Raw genomic sequence first — 23,818 nt, 5'->3', positions numbered from 1 at the left:
AACTGCCACTGGTATGCATTAGTGTTTTTGTGTTTAATGTTGTCACCAGAACTGGTGAGGTGTATTAGGACACAAACAGTGTCGCATATTAAGTGATCACTGTGAAGACTGTGTGCTCATGTGAGCTGGCATAATCAGCACCTTACAGAGTTTCAAAGGCACCTCACTGTATGTCTCCATTCAGCCGGCTGGCCAAATTGTGCAACATCCAGATCAGTGTGCCATTCAGCTACTTGATGACAGACTGTGTGGGAATGTCAGTGCGGGCACACAACCGTCGAGGTTCTGGTCGACCACATTTGACCATCAAGAGGGAAGATCAATGTATAAAGAGACAAGAACATTCCGATCCTTTCGCATCTTCACCCGCGATCTGAGAATGAGTGACGGGCTTCCTGCAACGTTCTGTGTCATCTCACACTGCCGGTTGGAGACTAACAGCGCCCGGACTAGGGAATTACTGTCCCACGTGTAGGCTGTCGTTAACGCGATGACACAGACGGCTGCATTCGGAGTGGTTCTGTGACTGGAGAGCACAAACTGCTTACGAATGGCAGCACACTGTGTTCAGTGATGATCTGCGGTTCTTCAGTACCCTGAATAACTGTCACAGGCGAGTAAAGTGACAATCTGGCGAGAGATCCCATTCTTCCGATGTTTTAGGAAGGAACAGTGGTGTCACTTCTGGCATCACAGTGTGCGGAGCCATCGGATAAGACTTCAATTCACAGCTAATAACTAATGAGGTAGGACTGATGACACGACAGTATGTCACAGACACCCTGTGCTCTCGTGTGCTACCTCTCGTCTGACAGTACCATTTTGAAACAGAATAATGGTCATCTACACATGGCATGTGCTTCAGTGAACTGTCAGTGTGATGATGAGGTACTCCTGTGGCCAGCGAGATCCCCAGGTCTGTCCCCGTGTCCCAGACAGAACGAGAATGTGTGTGGGACCAGCTCGGACATCAACTCTATCCCAGTGCCAGTATCTGGGATATCGAGGACCGGTTATGACAGTTGTGGGCCAAATCAGCTCGGGAGAGGATACAGTGGCTTTATGACACTCTCAACAGTGTGAGCGTGTGGGCCAGAGGAGTGGCAATGACATACCAACAAGCCGGCGCATACTGTCAAGTTGTTTGTAAATTTGACTCCAATTTGTTATCACTGAAATAATATCGTGTACCCTCTCAACCCCTGATGTTGCATTTCATTTCCTCCTCCCCTTCTAGGTGCTTCACTCTTCTTGTCGCACAGTGTATCTGCATGTCAAACAGGCACACCTAACAATACATGACACTATCCTAGCTTCTGGAACTTCCTTCCTCAAGGAAGAGAGTGTTTAGGGAAGGTTAAAAAGGAAGGGCAAGTCACTTGGACATTAGGATGAGAGGGATCAACCTGTTTTGAGACAAGTTTATCTAAATTATTTTTAACCTCCCACAGCCTATCCCTCTGCCATTCCTTAAGAAGGAACTACTGATTTTGAAAGCTAGGATAGCGTTGTGTATTCTTATTTGTGCTACTGGCACCACTGATTAAACATCATTCATGAGTTAATAAGAGTGAAAAGCTAATGCACTTAACTTTTCACTCTTATTAACTCATGCATGATGTTTAAGCAGTAATCTCTGACTTGCAAGTTATCCTGTCTTACATCTTTAAACACTCAGATTTTCAAAACTCATCCAAAGCAGTCCCCAACCATCAATCAGTCCCCAACAATCAGTCTTCCCTTCTCATCCCATGCGGTAAGTCTCCCCTGACGTGTGGTTCTGGGTGACTTTCCTGAAATCTGTCTCTTTTCCTAGACCTCTCCAGTCCTTTTCCTTCACCCTTCATCCTTTCCATTTAACCCTTCTGCCTCAAGAAGGAGCCACCAGCTCCAAAAGCTTGCCTAATTACTATCCTCTTTTATGTGTGTGTTCTGCCGCCCCTTGTTGAGCAGATTTTTTATCTGTCCAATTAAATTAATTTGACAATATATGATATGTGTGATGCAATGGTTCAGATGGATGATTAATTGACTGTAGAGTAAGATGTAAATTTATGTGACAGTAATTCAGTCATGAAAATCAGCACCTTACCTAAGCCATGTGCGGTACTTATACTGAACGGCTTGGCTCGACTGAAAACCAATGTCAGGTAGTGTTGGCCATCCTCTGTCAATTTTTGGGTACATTCAAATCCAGAAGGAGACAAGACAGAGCAGGAGACCCAATGACATTCACGATATCAACACTGGGGTAACTGATCATCAGTCAGCACTCATATAAGGTACCTCCACCTGAAAACCAAATAATTTAGAAGAAATGGAGAAGATGCTGGGAGACTTCATCATTCAGCCATCAGAGAGTTCTTTGTTTTCCCCTGTGGTTCTCATGAAGAAAATGTGTGGCACACAGTGTTACTGCACCTATTACTGGTGTAAGAATAAAATCACCAAAAAGGATATATGTAACCACTACTAGGTGATGACGCCCTGGGTGTATGAAGGCTGCAAAGTGTTGTTGTACTATTGATGCTTCTACAAGTTTGAAATTATGTGCTTTGGTCTGTGCAATTCTACGGCAACCTCTGAACCCACGATGGACAACCAACTCTACCATCTTAAATGAATGACATGTCTTTACTGCATTGATGATGTTATTTTCTCAAAGACATTTGAAGCAGATCTAGGCCATTTGACAACTGTGTTTAAGTGTATCCAAGCTGAAAGGCTCTGTATGAATCCAAGAAAGTGCTTCTTTATAATCCAAGAAATCTTGAGACATAATGCTGACAGAAATGGAGTCTGTTCTGTCACATAAAAAGTAAGGGCCATTACAGATTTTCCAGTTTGTTGGCACATTTGTGATGTGAGATGCTTCACGAAGGCTTTCACTTGCAAGGTAGGGTAATTACCAGAACTGCTGAGGTAGATGCCAATTTCTTTTTTTTGCATCAATGAACATGAAAGAGTCTGTGCTCTTAAGGAGGCATGATTATTTTCATGAGTTGTAGCAGTTTTTGATGCGACTGTGCAGAAGGAACTAGACACTGTGCGAGGGTCCTTTTGCATATTACTTTAGATCCCAGTTTTAAAGTTTATCTCTTAACTCAAGTATCAGACTAAATGTCTGATTAAACTCACTTAATTCCTCCATTGTGGAATCTTACTCGATTACTTTATTTCCAGTTGTAATATAATTAAATATTTCTTTTAATGTACCAGTGACTACAAAAACAAATTACATAAATGACATTAACTATTTATTGTTATACACATGAAGCTTACACAAGCTCTGCTCAGCACATGAGGTGATGGAACATTAACTGACAAATCATCATATTAAAATTATTTTCCATTGAAGTTATGTTATGTCATCACACTCAAAATTGCTTTCTCCTAGACTATCATTTCAGAGCCTCCGTCTGACCACCCAGCAGCAGCCAGCACCCTCAGCTTGCATCTGTTGTCCACTACTCTTTCTTCTGGGATGGGAGCGGCGCACATTGAAGAAGGTACTAAAGTAACGATTGTTTACACATCCAGAGTTCTCTGCTAGTGACTTCAGTTGTCTGGGCAGTCAGCAAGTCCTGATCCTGTTTAAATGACAGGGCATTCATTATTGTGACTGATCATCATTTTCTATGCTCGCTGACAAGCTGGCAGGCTTGTTCAGGACTGCTGGCTTCAGGAATACTTCACAGTAATACACAAAAATGGGCACAAAAACAAATATGCCACATGACTTTTGCAGAATCCATTGGAGGAACATTACAGTGATGACAATACCCCAGTCATGGGTGCAAATCCAGCATTACTGAAGAACATAGAGGCCTTACAGCAAGGAGAAGATGCCAAAGGAGAAAGTGAGATTAATAGATGAAACATGAAGGAATGATGACCCAATGGCAGGGAAACAGTTGCTTGCCATCCCGGCTTATTTATAAGCAGCCTTATTTGAGTTTTTTTCATGATGCTTGGACATCAGATCATCTGGGATTTTTAAAGGCCAAAGATAGAACCAAATGTAAGTCTCATTGGCCAGACATCTATCAGTTAGTTGGACATTATATAACTTAAGTCACTGTAATGAACGCCAATAATGGAAGCATGTTCCCCAGTTATCACCAGGCCATCCAGTACCAGCTAATTTGGATTTCATAAGCTCTCCTTGGCAGCACCAGCAAAACTGAAAATTTAACTGAATGTAAGATGGTTTTCGTTCATTGATGTACGTCACACCATATTTTACATGACAATGATACACTCATTTTATTCCATGTCAAGGTCACTTAACAAGTATGGTGACCAGTTTTTACACTATGACAAATTATTAGTGCAATTATCCATGTCCAAATCCACAAAGTTTAATAGTCACAATGGCAATGTCAAATTTCAGCTGAGGCACACAAAACAATGTTCATAGCTACAAGAAAACCCAGTTCTCACTTATCACAGTCCTACAATAATTTATTAAAGTGATTTACATTTTGATAGTTCATTTAAATTAGTCCATGTGATGAGTCACTGGATCTGACAACAGCTCAGTATGATGACAACCTCTCACAGTACCTGTTATCACTACACTGTTCACTTAAAAAAAAACATTAATTAATTTAGGTAAGAGATATCACTTGAAAGTACTTAAACTATAATGATTGAGTTTTGCAGTTGGTGGAACATGTACTTTGGAGTGTAAAATGTACTTAAGTGTGGCACAACTCAATAAGGAGTGAGCTTCCTACATAGATTTGCTTTCAAACTGCGTAAAAATCTGGGTGACATCCACTAAGGACAAGCTGCTATTTTAAAAACTACATAATGCTCTGAAATTTGCCTAGGCTGGAATTTACTGCTTTTGATGAGGTGTTAGAAGAAAAGGATTTTGAATTACAGAAAATATTACTGGTTACAAATTTATAAAAATATATTGGCACTATTTTTCTTCTGCATTGTGAATCCCCTCATTTACATGAATACACACATATTACAAATAATGGTAAATTACATAAGTTTCTTGGTTAGTGAGTTATTTAATTTATACTGTACTTCATTTTGTACTGAAAAATTAAGATAATTTAAACAAGCAGCCAAAGTTCAGTATTTCATAGTGTTTATTACAAAATCTGGAACAGTACTGGCAGTGGCTCTGAACTTCAAGTTTACTTATTGTGTTAGATAATTAATTTCCAGTAATTTAAAACACTTGACATGGAATTTGGAATGCTTAATTTGAACAATTGTGCTAATTTTAATTAACTATAATCTTTGTTCATAAATAGGAATAAGTCAATAACAGTGTGCCCACTATGCTGTCACAAAGGCTGTAGTGACTGCCAAAGCTCAAGAATTTGTCACACTTCTGGAAGAAGACATAACTTTGAAGTATGGATCACCATGTGATGTACGTCACACCATATTTTGGGTAAGTGTTTCAGTAAGAAGTGATGTCAGAAGTATTCTCATGATGAAATGTCATCCACAGGACTACAGCTGCCTACCATGTGTAGGCAAATGGCCTTGTCCTGACATGCAGATCAATCCTAGAGGCCTCTGATACAAGGAACATGAAAATCTGTTTGATAATTGCTTTTTATTAAGAGACAATGCCAAGAAGCTAGTTCCCAACTTTCGGTGGCAGTTGCTAGACAAAATCTGATTTTAAGATCCAAAACATCACTGAGCACATTCAGGATATTCTTATCTTGCATCATTGTCTAGGATTCAGAGTGGAGGTATGTTTATCTGGTGCAAAGGAATCCAACACTCTCCCATGTAGCATAAAGCAAGAAAGTTGTAATTGTTAATAATTGAAAATATACCCCATTAACCACAAATTATCTGATTATTTAAAATTATTTTCTGTTGGTTACACAGTAAGCAGCAGTGTTTATTTTAAAGCTGCACAAGAAGCACGAGTGTACTGCAAACGGGCCTCTTCACAGATCTGTTGATAGCTTGTATGGTGAGACGTTAGTTTTACTGCTTCTATTACTTATATTACTACGTCACAGATACGTGAGGCAGCAGCTTTTTTCAAAGTAGAGGCGTTCAGTTGGTGTAGTCACAAATAGTTTATTGTTAATGCAGTGTGTGATTAGGATTCAATGATTTGTTCATGTTTTATTAATGTATTTGGATCTCGAATTAATTCTTACTATTGACAAAGACAGGCAGTAGCTGTACTAGTGTGACATAGTGGACTGCAACACAAGACATGTTTAATAGTAGAAACATTAGACTTTCAGATCTGTGTGTGACTTTCTGGTGGAGTGTAAAGAACATACTCTTAATGCCCTGAACTTGTGAGAAGTGTTACTCTTCTGCTTTTATCTCAAAAAATCTGCTTCAGAAAGTCATTGTTTGCCAGTTGAAGTATAGAGAGAATGTGCCCTGTTGGAAACAACATGCAGAGATTGGTTTTGATGATTCATTGACAACAATTCTGACATAATAATATGTTTGCTGCTCAGTAAAGTATACTGCAAGCTGCTGTAACCAGGTAAAAGGTGAAGTTAAATGCTACACAGCACGATTACTCAGTTTCACTCATTCACTGCACCTAAAGACAGGCACCTATAATATGATTAGTGATGTGAAAGTCATTTTGCTTTGCGACAATGTCAAATAACATGTTCCAAACTGAGTGAAGGAAACCTTTAGGGACCCTGATGGGACAACTTACCTGACACACTACATTCACCAGAATCACCTCTCTCCATTACCATTTATTTTGGTCAATGCAGCACAGCCATTCTGAATAACACTTCACATTTTTTAACAATCTCGAAAACTGGCTTCACAAGTGGAGTTTAGAAGAACCAGAATCTTTTTATCATAGAATCCATTTCGTTACCCAAAAAGTGGGAAAAGTCAAAGGTACTAAGGGACACTATTTTCAGTAAATTATTTTACACCATTCTATTAAAATAAATGTGTTTTCTGTCCAAGATACACCGTGGATTAACTCACATACCAGTACCCCATATAACTTGACTCATTCCATATTCTTGAAAGTTCTCCTTTGTGATGGGAATCACGCCACATGATGAATGAATGAATGGATGCCTGGTGTGCACTAATGAAACACTGTTTTGTTGGACTTATCTTCTTTGCTGAAGAAACAGGAATTGTGCAATGTGGCTCAACTTTTTGAAGAGATTTGTGTAACCTCAGTTAGACATTTCCAACCAAATTTTCTGTTTCTTTACCCCTCACTACTCAGCTAAAACTTTTTACAAATTCCTGAGTGTTAATTTTCAGACAAGTAGATAGGATATGTTGAAGCCATTCTTTATCTGGCATGTTATTCAGAGATTATCTGGCTGTATTTTTAGTCTTTGGTTATCTTTTGAAGAGCCATGTGTATGTCACTTTATGAGATCGTACATGCAGTTTCTAGTGTGATAATGTGAATTTTGGGAAGAATCTGAACACCCACACTCAACACTGTTCATACCACCAGCAATCAACGTGTGTGTGTGTGTGTGTGTGTGTGTGTGTACAGTAGTAATTATTTGAGAGAAAGGTTATGTTATTTTTGTAAAATAATGATGTACAGCTATAAGACATGAAATAAAATACATAAAAGAACAAAATTGGAAATAATAATGATGAGTAAAAAATAAAGTTGTCACAGATATTCTAATCTTCCTCTTCCTCCTCCTCTCCTTCCTCTTCCTCTTCTTCTTCTTCTTCGGGTCGAGCCTTCTTTTTCTCGCGAGCCAGTCTCCATGCTTCTTCTTGTTCTACAGATGGGTCCTCAATTTCCATTATTTCTGGCCCAAGGGGGTATTCTGTTTGAATAGACTCCATCCCAGGAGGAGAATAGTTATGAGCAACATATTTGTGGCCCCATCCCAAATAAATATTGTCAGATTTCCTGTAAGGAAGTAGTTTATAGTATGAAAGATTCTGTACATAAATCTTGAAAAACAAAGTTACAAACAGCAACATTTTGTGAACATAATTTACTGGTCTTTAAACTAAAACTATATTGCAGGATGTGCTTCCACTTATTGAGTGGTAGCAGATGTAAACATCAATAAAAGATGGTACAATGTTTGGTTTTAGAACAGAGCTCACATTCATTGAACATTCAATTTGGCAGATCTGGAAATCTCATTTTAATCAAATAAACACTGAGTCATCAGAACAATGTAATATATACTTTTAGCATGCCTGAGTAAATAGCACCATTTCTCAAAGCAGCAGCTTTCTTGCTAAATTTACATCTGAAATTCAGCTTATGAAAACAGAAGCAGTAAACAGCAGTGCAATAGTACTTTACTGTTAGTACGGTTCATTCTGGGGTTGCTTCCTTGTATCTCCTTCCAATGACAACAACCTCTTTCACCTTTTTGTTGTATAACTACCCTCTGTTTTCTGTTTTTGAGAGAGGATGAGAACTATTTTGAAGATTTGCCATGGAAACCATAAACAGCCACTTGTGAAACAGCAGCTTTCAGTTTACCTGGTCAAATGCTTTAGCGACATTAAAAAAATGTGCCAGATACACACAGCTTGTTGTCAAAGCATTTGCTTGTTTTAATGATTATGTCACTAATAGCATGCACAATACTTCATCCATCCCGAAATCTGTACTGATTATTCAGATTTTTTTATTTTTTATTTATTTATTCATTTATTTATTTTCTGATTATACACTGCTGAAATATTTTAGGAAAAATTGATAATATCGATACTGGCTGGAAAGTTCCTATTGCATCTTGTCTGTCTCTTTTGTGGATAGGTCGAATTTCTATGTATTTCAGCTTGTCAGGAAAGCAACAATCATGAGATCACTAATTGATTATGTGGCACAGCTAGAGAGCAATATTATGACACCCTGCTTTTATTATTTTTGTTGGAATTTCATCCAAACCCACAGATTTAAAGATTTTTTAAGAATTTTATAATGTTAGCCATTGCATGACAGCGTACATGAGTAAATTTAAATTCTCTAAATGTGTGTTTCATTGTATTGGGACTTATTTGAAGAGAAGAGAATTTATCCATTTTATTTAAGGTTATAAAGTGTGTGTTGAATTCTTCACAGATATGTCTGGAATATGTAAAAGATTCCACATAAGTTTCTAAAACACGGTTAAAATGATTAGTTTTTTCAAAAACTATTTCAGTCTTTTGTTGTTATAGAACTTAAGATGAATTTACTTTTGGCCATTTGTTTTGCCTGTTTAACTACTAGCCGACCATGGTGTTATTGCACTTGGCCTCCTGTGGCTATTATAAGAAACACATGCGTACGATAAATTCAAAAGAATGATAAATAGAGCTTAATTCAAAGTGTGCTTCATCGTTTGTTATACATTTTTCCCATCTTTTGGGCAACTTGTGAATACCGCACCAGTAAAAATTTTCCCCTTCTGCTGCAAACCATTCATCGAGCCATTTTTTCACACCTTATGTACGAACTAAAGCACTGCTCAGCAGGGGCATGACCCATCAATGCAAACAAGTGGTAATTGGAAGGAGCCAAGTCTGGTGAGTAAGCCACATGGGGTAGAACTTCCCAGCTGAGTGCTTCGAACATGTTGTGAACCAGTTTTGCTGTATGTGCCATGAAGAAAAATGACACTGTGTTGCCTTCTTCGGTACTGTGGACTTTTTTAAGCAGTAAACAGTTCAAATTAGCCAGTTGTTGTTGGTAACATTTAGTATTAACTATTTCTCCAGGTTTTAATAGCTCATAATAGACCACACCCCTCTGGTCCCACCAAACACGGAGTGGATGTGAATGGTCTACCCATGACTTTTTGCACTTGGGATTCTCAAAGTAAGTCCACTTTTCATTCCCTGTAACTATACAACACAAAAATGACTTCCTACTGAGTGAGAAAAATCTCACATGTGCTTCTGTGCTTTTTCATTTGTCTGTAATTCACCTCGCACGGTACCCGTCTTCCAGTCTTCTGAATCTTGAATCTTTCCCATCTTCTTCTTCTTCTTCTTTTTTTTAATGCCAAAACCATCAGTCACACGTAACATGTGGTGGAGCATGTTCACCACAAGCCACTTGAATCAGTATGATTCAGCAGCAACTTTCTTCAAACGAAAAAAAAAAAAAATCAATGCTGTCTGCGAATGCTCTTTGTTTGGTATAAATTTCAGCATATTAAACATAACAACACAACACTATGCACACGCTATTCCAATTTATCACTCATTTGCAAGTGACACTTGTTGATGACATATCACAATGGTGCAGTGTCTAATCTTAATGGCACAAACTGCATTTTTGCAACATGTGTTGTGCAAAATCTGCATTTCATACTTGAACACCTGGTATTATTCATGTACTATTATTGAAAATCCTCATGAATTCTGACCCAAAAGTGTTGTAGTTACTGTTTACTGAACAATGGTTACTGGATGACCAAGAAGTTCCATTCAGTTTTGAGACAAATATACTCACATTTTGCTGACTAAAGTTCCTTACTATATTTACAGTATAGATATTACATAAATATGGTAAAGAGACAAAAAGGTCTGAATAGTCAGATATCCTCAACTCTAAAATGAAGTTTTCTGTAGCACCATAATTGATACTGCTCACAATATTATCTATACATTTTGTAGAAGATTCTGTTACTCCAGTGTGTTCACTAAAACCTAGTGTCATGCCATTTGTAGATAGAAATTCCTTCAAAGGAATGACACGTCTGTCATCAGCTCTTACATCTATTTTGAAGTCAGCACAAATTATGACCTTTTCATCCAACGTTTCTGCCTATGATGTACTCAGCAAAGCTTAAAATTTGTCTAGAAATGCACATATGGATGCACAGCCAGGGACATGATATATGCTAATAATTAATACACAATATTCTAAATGTATGTATGTATTGTATGGTAGTGAAACATGGGCTGTGGGGAAACTGAACAGAACAGAATCGAAGCATTTGAGATGTGGTGCTACAGACAAATGCTGAAAATTAGGTGGACTGATAAGGTAAGGAATGAGAAGGTTCTGCGCAGAATCGGAAAGGAAAGGGATATGTGGAAAACACTGATAAGGAGAAGGAACAGGATGATAGCACATCTGTTAAGACATCAGGGAATGACTTCCATGGTACTAGAGGGAGCTGTCGATGGTAAAACCTGTAGGGAAAGACAGAAATTGGAATACATCCAGCAGATAATTGCAAGAGCTACTCTTGGCACAGGAGAAGAATTCGTGGCGGGCCACATGAAACTAATCAGAAGACTACAGGGGGTGGGGACATTAAAAAGTTCATTGCAGCAGCTTTCAAATAACAGCTTCTTATTCAAGCAATTAAATTTCTATCTGACTTCAAAACTTATTGATTGCTGTACTAGAAATCATGAGGCCCTAAATCTGTTTTTTGTACAAAACCCTACTGCTAAATTTTAATCTGAAAGTGAATTTATAAAGTTGATATAGTCACTTTTAACCCAGTGTTCATTTAAACATTTAACTCATACAGAATTTGTGTTCTCTAGAAATATTTCATATAGCTTAGTTTCACTTAACAAGCACTGAATTAAAAATTAATTGTTTTATCCTTTTCATGTCCTCTATCATACGTACAAACAATGTAGTTCATCAGTTTATATTAAAATGTATACTGATTGTGTTCATCATGTAGTCTCACTTCATTACTAAAATTATAAATGAATTATGTCAAGCGATGTCTGCCTCATCCTATACCATATGTACAAATAATGTCATAAAAATAATCTTTCCTATTCATAAGCCACCTAAGTTTAGGTGCATTATGAAATTCTTTTATGAACTAAATCAGATGCAGAATAAATTAAACTGCTCAACATTTCTTGTATTTGCATGAGTCTGTATTACTACACTGCATTACCAACATATTTTGTCATTTTTGGACCCAATTCCATGCAAACAGGTCCACTTGATTACTTTCCCTGTGTAAGAGTGCCCAGCACAATAAAGATTTATTTTTTGCCTTAATTAACAAGAGATATCTCCTTGAGAGCACCATTTGGGATGCAGATGAAGATAAGATGGGTGAAGTGATACTGTGAGAAAATTTGAGACAGCTGTGAGACAGGCATCAATAGAAGGCATCTAGAGTAGATGACAATCCATTAGATTCTTAATATGCTTGTGGGAACCAGCCATGTCAAAATTATTCTACTCAATATGCAGGATATTCAAGACAGGAAATGAATGAATGGTAGAAGCTGTCTTCGGATAAATTTTGGTTATAGTCTACCATGGGTTGTTTGTGAGAATGACCTATGTTCCACAGAGGACACTCCCACTGGCAAAAGATGGTTGTGTCTGTAATAAACATTTCATGTAGTGGGGAAAACACACAATGCGCATCCTGATCTGTGATCTGTGCAGATGGTGCGTATGCAGTGATGTAACACAGTAGGGGCAAGGCACACTAACGGTGAGTGCAGCAGCACTTGCTGGACGTGGGCATTCATGACTCGATGGTGTCATGAACACCTCAGAGAAAATGGACATACTACAACATAAATGCTCAAGACAAATGAAGATTGTAAATCTCAGATCTCAAGTCTAATTCGGTGTGTTCGGACATATTGATTGATGTATCTGAATTTATGAGTTACTGATATCTGGATGTGTCTTCACAATTGATGTATGTAGTTGAAACAATACAGAAGATTATCATTGAAGATGTGTTCATCATTCACTAGCTGGAAGTTGTGAGACACTCTCTTACAGCATCACCCTGCCTGTAAATAAAGTCAAGACAAATAAATTCGTACATGGCCATCAAAAGTAACTCACAGCACTTCACAGATCTGCCACACAGTGTTCCCTACTCATGATGTTACAGTCAAGTAGCAATGTGCACACAAGAAAGGGAAACACCGCATGGTATAGCTGAACTGCAGAACATATGAGGGAATACTGCTTTTAAAGCTTATCGTGGAAAATAGGATGGAAAAAAAAAGATGAATCACCCTTTACAAATTAGTAAATTTGGAAAGTGAAGCACTTCAACTGGAAGACAAACTTTGAAATTATTAATGTAGCATGGATGAAATACAGGGAAAGAAAGGTTATGAACAACTTTTCATACACCAGACTCCAGATGTGTGCGCAAGTTGCGCTTGTTTGAGTGTGTGTGTGTGCGTGTGTGTATGTGTGTCTACTGCTGACAAAGACCTTAATGGCCGAAAGCTATGATTGTGTAAATCTTTTTATTGTGCCTATCACGGCTCAGCATTTCCGCTATATGGTGAGTAGCAACTTTCCTTCTCTCGTACTGTTAGACTCCAGTTATAATAGTCAAAGGACATGAATGGGAAGCAGTGGTTGAGAAGGTAGCGAGACAGAGTTGTGGCCTTCAACATCAGTCAATCTATACATAAAGCAAGTAGTAAAGTAGTAGAGTAAACTGGGAAGTCCATAGACTAAGACCGGAAAACAGATTCCTGAAACCTGTTAGGTTTTCTTTGAAAATTTTGTAAAAATTTCTGATGTTGTTCTTGATAAATTCTTGTTCAGTTTATTTAAGCAGGCAATGAGAATGCTCTGGTAGACACAATAAAAAACACGCAAACACACACAAATTTCAAGCTTTCACAACCCACGGTTGCTTCATCAGGAAAGAGGGAAGGAGAGGGAAAGACGAAAGGATGTGGGTTTTAAGGGAGAGGTTAAGGAGTCATTCCAGTCCCGGGAGTGGAAAGACTTACCTTAGGGGGAAAAAGGGACAGGTATACAATCGCACACACATACATATCCATCCGCACATATGTGTCTTTCCGCTCTCGAGACTGGAATGACTCCTTAACCTCTCCTTTAAAACCCACATCCCTTCGTCTTTCCCTCTCCTTCCCTCTTTCCTGATGAAGCAACTGTGGGTTGCAAAAGCTTGAAATTTGTGTGTGTGTTTTTTATTGTGTCTGTCTACCAGCGCTTTCTCGTTGCCTGCTGAACAAGAATTTATCAAGAACAACATCAGAAATTTTTACAAAATTTTCAAAGAAAACCTAACAGGGTATCAACTACATAACCTGTGCTTTCACTGGCCTGATGGTTCACTGAAAACCAACCCTAAAAAGAACTGTCAAATTTTAGCTAAACTTTTCACTCACTTCTCAAATGTGAACCTCTGACAGAACAACTAGATTTTGAAAAACCCACATCCAATCCCGATTCAAATACACCATCACTTAAAGAGGTAAAGGAAATAATCAATTCTTTGAAGAACAACAAGTCTTCAGGGGAAGTTGGAATCATACCAGAAGTATGGAAATTAAATGACAATAATCTCACACAAGCAACCCACAAAATTATATCAACTATTTGGAAAACTGAACAAAAACCTGAAGAGTGGAAATGTGCATTAATTCCAGGGGAATTTCACTGCTCCCTGTAATATACAAAATTCTTTCAAAGGCCGTATTGAACAGACTAGAAGAACAAGCAGACCAGTTAATAGGGGAGTATCAGGCAGGGTTTCGCAAAGGTCAATCTTGCATCAAACAGATATGGATCTTAAAAACAATTTTGCAAATGAGAAGATGTAGAATACTGTGGTAACTTTTGTCGATTTTAAAAAGGCTTATGATTCAATAGATAGACAAACATTATTCCATACTTCAGAGGAGTTCAGGATTGACAGGAAAACAAGGTCGATCATTTAAAAGGCATTAACAGATACAGCATCCAAAGTTAAATGCGTGGGAGAAACATCAGAAGCATTTCATATCCATACTGGTGTTCGCAAAGGAGATGGAATGTCCCCCTTTCTATTTAACATGGTTCTCGAAAAAATTGTGAGGATTTGGGAAAAGGAAATGAAAGGAGTTCAGGGTGAAGGGTCTGGATTTCACAGATGATCTTGCCATTCTAAGAAACAATAGAGAGAAGCCAAATTAGCACTGGAAAAACTACACAAAATCTCACAGAAAACTGGGCTACAAATCTCCTATGAGAAAACACAATATATGGAAAACAAACCTGTACATAATCTCCCCATTACTACTCAGTACCAGAAAATGGCATAAGTTGCCCACTTCAGATATCTTGGAGAGATAATACAACCATCAGGACTCAATAGCCAATAAAGGTAGAATCTCCAGACTACAAAAAGCATATAAGCTCACTTGGAATCACTATAATAAGAAATCTATTTCCGTCAATGTGAAACTAAGACATTACAACACAGTAGTACTACCAGAAGCACTTTATGCTGCAGAAACTACAGTGATTCATGGTCACATGAAGATCAGAGAGATTAAAAATCAGGAAAAAAAATTCTGAGGAAAATATATGGGCCAGTGTTTTGGGGAGGAATTTGGATGAAGAGGCCAACTACAGAGATTTACAAAGACACAGAAACAATAAGACACCATTATAAAGAGAAGGATGAAATTTTATGGACATATCAACAGGATGAATAAAAGCAGGCTCACAAGGCAAATCTTTGAGAAGTAAACAAGAGTAAAAACAAGACAAAGTGGATCACTGAAACAGAAGAAGACATTAAAGAACTGGAGATCACACAAGACAACATAAACAACACAGAACAGTTTAGAAACATCATAAAGAAACACACACTTAAACAAGAACATACGGAGAACAGAACAGGAAAAAGATGGTCAGAAGAACGCAAGAGAGAACACAGTGAATGTATGAAGAGAATTTGGGAAGAAAGAAAAAGAAATCATGATTAGTCAAGTTCAATCACTCTCCTAAAGAGAATAATCGAAAATAATAATATATAGACACACAAACTCATGGTGATTACATATTACATCTTGTCAACATCCAATTACCGTTTGATTGTTGTTGTTGTTGTGGTCTTCAGTCCTGAGACTGGTTTGATGCAGCTCCCCATGCTACTCTATCCTGTGCAAGCCTCTTCATCTCCCAGTACCTACTGCAACCTACATCCTTCTGAATCTGCTTAGTGTATTCATCTCTTAGTCTCCCTCTACGATTTTTACCCTCCACGCTACCCTCCAATACTAAATTGGTGATCCCTTGATGCCTCAGAACGTGTCCTACCAACTGATCCCTTCTTCTAGTCAAGTTGTGCCACAAACTTCTCTTCTCCCCAATCCTATTCAATACTTCCTCATTAGTTATGTGATCTACCCATCTATTCTTCAGCATTCTTCTGTAGCACTACATTTCAAAAGCTTCTATTCTCTTCTTGTCCAAACCATTTATCGTCCATGTTTCACTTCCATACATGGCTACACTCCATACAAATACTTTCAGAAATGACTTCCTGACACTTAAATCTATGCTCAATGTTAACAAATTTCTCTTCTTCAGAAACACTTTCCTTGCCATTGCCAGTCTACATTTTATATCCTCTCTCCTTCGACCATCATCAGTTATTTTGCTCCCCAAATAGCAAATCTCCTTTACTACTTTAAGTGTCTCATTTCCTACTCTAATTCCCTCAGCATCACCCGACTTAATTCGACTACATTCCATTATCCTCGTTTTGCTTTTATTGATGTACATCTTATATCCTCCTTTCAAGACACTATCCATTCCGTTCAACTGCTCTTCCAAGTCCTTTGCTGTCTCTGACAGAATTACAATGTCATCGGCGAACTTCAAAGTTTTTATTTCTTCTCCATGGATTATAACATCTACTCTGAATTTTTCTTTTGTTTCCTTCACTGCTTGCTCAATATACAGATTGAATAACATTGGGGATAGGCTACAACTCTGTCTCACTCCCTTCCCAACCACTGCTTCCCTTTCATGCCCCTCGATTCTTATAACTGCCATCTGGTTTCTGTACAAATTGTAAATAGCCTTTTGCTCCCTGTATTTTACCCCTGCCACCTTCAGAATTTGAAAGAGAGTATTCCAGTCGACACTGTCAAAAGCTTTCTCTAAGTCTACAAATGCTAGAAACGTAGGTTTGTCCTTCCTTAATCTAGCTTCTAAGACGAGTCGTAGGGTCAGTATTGCCTCACGTGTTCCAACATTTCAATGGAATCCAAACTGATCTTCCCTGAGATCGGCTTCTACTAGTTTTTCCATTCTTCTGTAAAGAATTCGCATTAGTATTTTGCAGCTGTGACTTATTAAACTGATAGTTTGGTAATTTTCACATCTGTCAACACCTGCTTTCTTTGGGATTGGAATTATTATATTCTTCTTGAAGTCTGAGGGTATTTCGCCTGTTCCATACATCTTGCTCACCAGATGGTAGAGTTTTGTCAGGTCTGGCTCTCCCAAGGCCGTCAGTAGTTCCAATGGAATGTTGTCTACTTCGGGGGCCTTGTTTCGACTCAGGTCTTTCAGAGCTCTGTCAAGCTCCTAACGCAGTATCGTATCTCCCATTTCATATTCATCTACATCCTCTTCCATTTCCCTAATATTGTCCTCAAGTACATCACCCTTATATAGACCTTCTATATACTCCTTCCACCTTTCTGCTTTCCCTTCTTTGATAAGAACTGGGTTTCCATCTGAGCTCTTGATGTTCATGCAAGTGGTTCTCTTATCTCCAAAGGTCTCTTTAATTTTCCTGTAGGGAGTATCTGTCTTACCCCAAGGGAGATAAGCCTCTACATCCTTACATTTGTCCTCTAGCCATCCCTGCTTAGCCATTTTGCACTTCCTGTTGATCTCATTTTTGAGACGTTTGTATTACTTTTTGCCTGCTTCATTTACTGCATTTTTATATTTTCTCCTTTCCTCAATTAAATTCAATATATCTTCTGTTACCCAAGGATTTCTACTAGCCCTCGTCTTTTTACCTACTTGATCCTCTGCTGCCTTCACTACTTCATCCCTCAAAGCTACCCATTCTTCTTCTACTGTATTTCTTTCCCCCATTCCTGCCAAATGTTCCCTTATGCTCACCCTGAAACTCTGTACAACCTCTGGTTCTTTCAGTTTTCCAGGTCCCATCTCCTTAAATTCCCACCTTTTTGCAGTTTCTTCAGTTTTAATCTACAGGTGATAACCAATAGATTGTGGTCAGAGTCCACATCTGCCCCTGCAAATGTCTTACAATTTAAAACCTGGTTCCTAAATCTTCCATGTATACAGCCTTCTTTTATGATTCTTGAACCAAGTGTTAGCTATGATTAAGTTGTGCTCTGTGCAAAATTCTACCAGGCGGCTTCCTCTTTCATTTCTTAGCCCCAATCCATATTCACCTACTACGTTTCCTTCTCTCCCTTTTCCTACTACCGAATTCCAGTCACCCATGACTATTAAATTTTCGTCACCCTTCACTATCTGAATAATTTCTTTTATTTCATCATACATTTCTTCAATTTCTTCATCATCTGCAGAGCTAGTTGGCATACAAACTTGTACTACTGTAGTAGACGTGGGCTTCGTATCTATCTTGGCCACAATAATGCGTTCACTATGCTGTTTGCAGTAGCTTACCCGCATTCCTATTTTCCTATTCATTATTAGACCTACTCCTGCATTACCCCTATTTGATTTTGTATTTATAACCCTGTAGTCACCTGACCAGAAGTCTTGTTCCTCCTGCCACCGAACTTCACTAATTCCCACTATATCTAGATTTAACCTATCCATTTCTCTTTTTAAATTTTCTAACCTACCTGCCTGATTAAGGGATCTGACATTCCACGCTCCGATCCGTAGAACGCCAGTTTTCTTTCTCCTGATAACGACATCCTCTTGAGTAGTCCCCACCCGGAGATCCAAATGGGGGACTATTTTACCTCTGGAATATTTTACCCAAGAGGACGCCATCATCATTTAACCATACAGTAAAGCTGCATGCCCTCGGGAAAAATTACGGCCGAAGTTTCCCCTTGCTTTCAGCCGTTCACAGTACCAGCACAGCAAGGCCGTTTTGGTTAGTGTTACAAGGCCAGATCAGTCAATCATCCAGACTGATGCCCTTGCAACTACTGAAAAGGCTGCTGCCCCTCTTCAGGAACCACACGTTTGTCTGGCCTCTCAACAGATACCCCTCCGTCGTAGTTGCACCTACGGTACGGCTATCTGTATCGCTGAGGCACGCAAGCCTCCCCACCAACGGCAAGGTCCATGGTTCATGGGGGAGAAGGGGGGGGGGGGCAACTTTGATAGCCCATGGAAAAGAATTAGTCTTTGTAAATTCATACAATTAAAGCAGTACTAGGGGTCTTCAAACTATTACTTTATGTGAACATAAAGTGTGAACTTAATCTGCATTTTCTTGAAAATATTGATGAACTCACTCGCATAGTCACTTGGAGGTTATTCTCTCTTATAGTAACGGTCATTAACTGTAACACAATATGCATATGTTAATATATTTCTGAGATCTTTGATGCAGTCTGACATAGAAAAAAGGACTTGTGGTTGTAAAGTTAAATACTGATAATCTGAAAAATTACAGCTGTAAACATGGCAACATATGCGTTACATGACACATAATGGTGAAATTGGGAAACATTTAACACTGTCTCTATAAACATACCTGTGTGGACAAAAGAATTATTGTTATTAAAAGGGAAACATTGTCCTGTCATGAGGATAGCTAAAAAAAGTATGATTTGGTTTCATGTTGAACGATTCATGACAGATTGTATTCTTGAAGTTCATGGAAAGATGAGATTTTCTTTATGTTTTATTCAACATTGATTTTGTGAAGTGAGTATGGACAGGATAGAGAGGTATTGGTATTGTATTGAGGAGATACTGGCAAGGACAATTTTGTGGTAGTATTAGAGTTTATGGTACTGATGAATTATGATGTTGAAGTAGTGAGAAGTATGATGAAGTATGGAAGAGTTACACATTTAGAAACTTTGTGGACAAACAACAATGTTAGTTATAAATGATGACTGTGAAGGAATGTAAAGAGCTAATGGCAAGAATCTCACACTGTAACAGTTATGTCAATGCTGAATTTATATTTAAAATCTAAGCTGAAGTATGTAACGTTTATGTATGTTTATATGTACAACACAATGTAAATGATCAGCAATACTTGTGAAATACAAAGCTTAAATTATGGAGACAAATGTCTATGAGGTTACTGCATTTGTATCCATCATAATTTGTATATTAGATAAACAACTTACTTCAGTACACAAAACACTGCAAATTTAGAGGTCAGGAAAGAGGAGTATGGAGTATGGAGAAAAAATTACATGTTCTGTTTTCACCCAAATTAATTGTGAAAAGATCCTCAATAAATGATATATAGTCTCTTTTACACTATGGTAATTGCAGAGATACTGATCCCAGCTCCACTTTTTCAAATGCAGTTGTGGTAATTTGTGTGGCTAAAATTGTAAGTCTATAAATAGATGAATTCAATGGTGTTCTATTATCTGGTTATTATACTGATGTGTAGCATCTGCCTGGTAATGCATTCCAGCTTGACACAGCTAAGAGGGACCGTTTACAAAAATGTAACAGTGGAGAAAAGTTTAATTTAAAACTGATACTAATCATACTTGGCTGCATGTTGTTGTACTGACACACCGACTGGAAGAAGAAGGATAAGGCATTGAAGGATAATTCACCAGTTAATTAGCTACAGTAACAGTTCTGCTCTTGTTTCTGTCAGAGCCTTGGAAAAAAGGTGCATGTCAGAATTGGAATAAATTTATTAAAACAGCAAATTGCAGTAAATGGATTATTAAACAATAACTTTGTGACATGAGTCTGATGTCAAGCAAGATACAGGCTTACATCACAAAACTGCATCAGCAACAGCAACTAAAAGGAAATCACAAAAGAATGTGGCCATTAAACAATTTCTTAAAATTTCACTTATATCAAAAGTGTTCTAAATGCCCACCGTCAACTGCAATTCATATTCATAGTTGCAAGAAATTATGGACAGACCAAAGAGATTCCTTCAGTATTGTACATGCTGCAACAATATGATGATGTAAATCCTCTTGGGTCATTGGAACTAATGCATAGACTTCATATTTGAATTTACCCCAAAGAAAAAAGTTCGACAGTCAAATTAGGCAAATGTGAACTCCAGGTTATAATGGTTCCAGTTATATTCTGTGATCATGAAAGAGATGCGTGAGCATGCTCTTAGCCACATGTGAGTAGTGAGCCAGGCACTCATTGTGATGGCAGCACATACATCTATGTATTTTAAGTGGTGCTTCGTCTAGGAGAAATGGCTTTTGAAAGATAGAAGTGCAGAAACAATACAGATGAAGTATTTAGAAATTTGGATAGCAAAAATAATGTTGAAAAAATTAATTTATGTGTTTCTAAAGCACTGGCTGCTGTGGCCGAGCAGTTCTAGGTGCTTCAGTCCGGAACCACGGTGCTGCTACGGACACGTACGAATCCTGCCTCAGGTATGGATGTGTGTGCTATCCTTAGGTTAGTTAGGTTTAAGTAGTTTTAAGTCTAGGGCACTGATGACCTCAGATGTTAAGTCCCTTAGTGCTTAGAGCCATTTGAACCACTTTTGTGTTTCTAAAGCTTTTGAAACTCTTAGTAATGCAATTCCTTTAGGTAAGCTGGAAGTGATTGTGGATAAAAAGAAAAGAAAACAAATAGTTTCAATCATATTTACAAAAGTGCTCACAGTTTGTGATACTCACATCAGTTCATTCTAATCATAAAATCAGAAAAAAGAAAGTGAAATAGGTGTACATGGGGTAGTATGTTAGGGTTTCTTCTGTTCCTTATTTGTAGAAATGACATACATGCCTTGGACTCTGCAACCAAGATGTTGTCTGCAGGTGACAGTAGCATAAATAGTGAGAAATGTAAGGGATCTCTGCCTACAACAATGACTGGTCAAATCCTCAAGTCCTTGCATTCACGGTTAAATGCCAACAGGCTCATTGTAAGCCCATACTTAAAAAGTCATGTTTGCTTACTGTTCCATTCTTATACATCTACAAATGTTATTGATGGCAAGAGCTCGGCTTGGTGACCAGCAAACTGACCACTTTTACCACAGGTATAATACTCGCAACTGGGGGTCCACCCATACTGAACAAGAAAGAACAACTTGTACTCGAAGACATGTGAGCTACTTTGGTGTCATTCTTTGTAAAGCATTGGCAATTTACAGAAGAGGTTGGAGAGGGAAACAGATTTTGGAGCTGAGTTAAAACCATATCTTGTTGAGAAGAGTTTCTACAGTGTAAGTATGTTAGCTTACAGGAATACTAGGCCCTCATTTATTGTTGAGTTCTTTTGATTCTGTTAAATGATGTATCATCTATGCAATGTCTGTACTTGTAAATGAAGGTTTCTGCTGTTAGTTTCCTCTGTTTCAGATCCAGTGCAGTATGCCTCTTCAGAGAAGGAATCTTGTGCTAGGTTAGTTGTGTTTGATACAGTGTCGGCAGGTTTTCATGAGTTTGTGTGATATACTTTTCAGCAGTGTTATTAATGTGTTCATGTGTTTTCATTATTTCAGTAGGACTTTATATCAGAATTTCATGTTCAAGTTATAACATTGATTTACTTCCTGTGCATGTTGCAATCTCAGTGTAGATTATGTATTAGTGATTCCCCTACAATCATGTACTGAGTGAGGTGGCTATACCAATCTTAGTGCACTGGAGTTGTGGTCAGGAGGTGCGGGCTTTACTCCCTGTCTGGCCATCCACCTTGTTTTCTGTGGTTTTCCCAAGGTGTTAATGTGAATGATGGGAAGTTTCCTTTGATTACATCATGGCCAACCTACTCCCATATCCCCGCCTAATCCTACACTACTTTGTTTAGGTTTCATGTATGTATACACACTCATGTACAGAAAAAAGAGAACACCGTGAATGGCTAGAGATAGGATGCTCACATTCACAGATTATGTACATTAGTATGTTCTGTAGAAATGATTAGCCATGATATCACGGACACCACCACCTACCAGTAAAATGTGCCTGTGGCTCTTGTTGTTACTATAAACAGAAGGTAATGGATCAGTGTGACTTGAGGAGACATGTAATATGCCTCACAGACATATGTGTTAATCATACCATCAAATGAGTGAGTTTGAAAGACAGTGCATTGTGATGCATCCATTTGGGAAATTGCTGCTCATGTGGGACAAAGTGTTTTGGCAGTGCAATGGGTGTGTGCAGATGGTCCACAGGAGGCCGTAGAACGCAAAAAGATGGGTCAGGTCGCACCACCCAGACCACCCCTAAGAAGATTGACACCTCATCTTCACAGCATTGAACACTATCAGGGGTGACAGTCTGTTGCCATTTATTATGGCACTGATTACATGGAAATTGTTCACTTCTCCGCCCACCTTTGAAGAATGTGCAGAAACATCCTAGATGGCAATGGTGTATGAAATGACATCATTGGGGGCAGGAATGGATGAGTCCAGAATCTGTTTGTTTGAAAATGATGGCTGCATTTTGGATTGCTGCATACAAGGGGAGCGCATCACAGTGACTGCATTTGCACAAGACTACAATTCATGGTTGGTGCATGTCCAGGGCAGTGTGACCAGCATGACCTATGTATATGACATCCTGCGATCTGTAGCCATACCCTTTCTGCACAACATCCCAGGTGCCATTTTTCAGCAACACAATGCATGACTATATGTTGCTGCAAGTCTGGTCTGTCAGATCACCAGACTTGTTGCCAATCAAAAATGTGTGGGGTTGGTGGAACAACAGATACAGTGCTATGACCCAATGCCAGCCACCACAGATGAACTTTCGAACCAGGTGTATGCAACATGGATGGCTATATCATAGGATGCCATTCATGCCTTATAAGCATCAATGCCATTATGCATGGAACAAGTTACCAGAGCCCATGGCGGACCCTGTGCCTACTAGGCAACAGGCTCATGCTGAACTGAAGTGACTGAAAAGCTAACATTTCTGCAGAACATACTAATGTACATGTCCTGTGAAT

At 38.5% G+C, this 23,818-nt stretch overlaps 1 protein-coding gene across 1 annotated transcript in view; it reads right to left on the bottom strand.

The window, feature by feature from the left end:
* Positions 1-7,638: 7,638 nt before the first annotated feature.
* The window catches only part of LOC126482248 (radial spoke head protein 4 homolog A), a 469,316-nt gene continuing 453,136 nt past the window's right edge, over positions 7,639-23,818 (bottom strand). Inside the window, exon 14 of the mRNA XM_050106228.1 lies at positions 7,639-7,876. Coding sequence (XP_049962185.1) covers positions 7,639-7,876 — 238 coding nt within the window. The remainder of the gene's footprint in view (positions 7,877-23,818) is intronic.

The sequence above is a fragment of the Schistocerca serialis genome, chromosome 5, assembly GCF_023864345.2.
Source record: "Schistocerca serialis cubense isolate TAMUIC-IGC-003099 chromosome 5, iqSchSeri2.2, whole genome shotgun sequence".
NCBI lineage: Eukaryota > Metazoa > Arthropoda > Insecta > Orthoptera > Acrididae > Schistocerca > Schistocerca serialis.
This window is presented reverse-complemented; position numbering and strand designations above follow the sequence as displayed.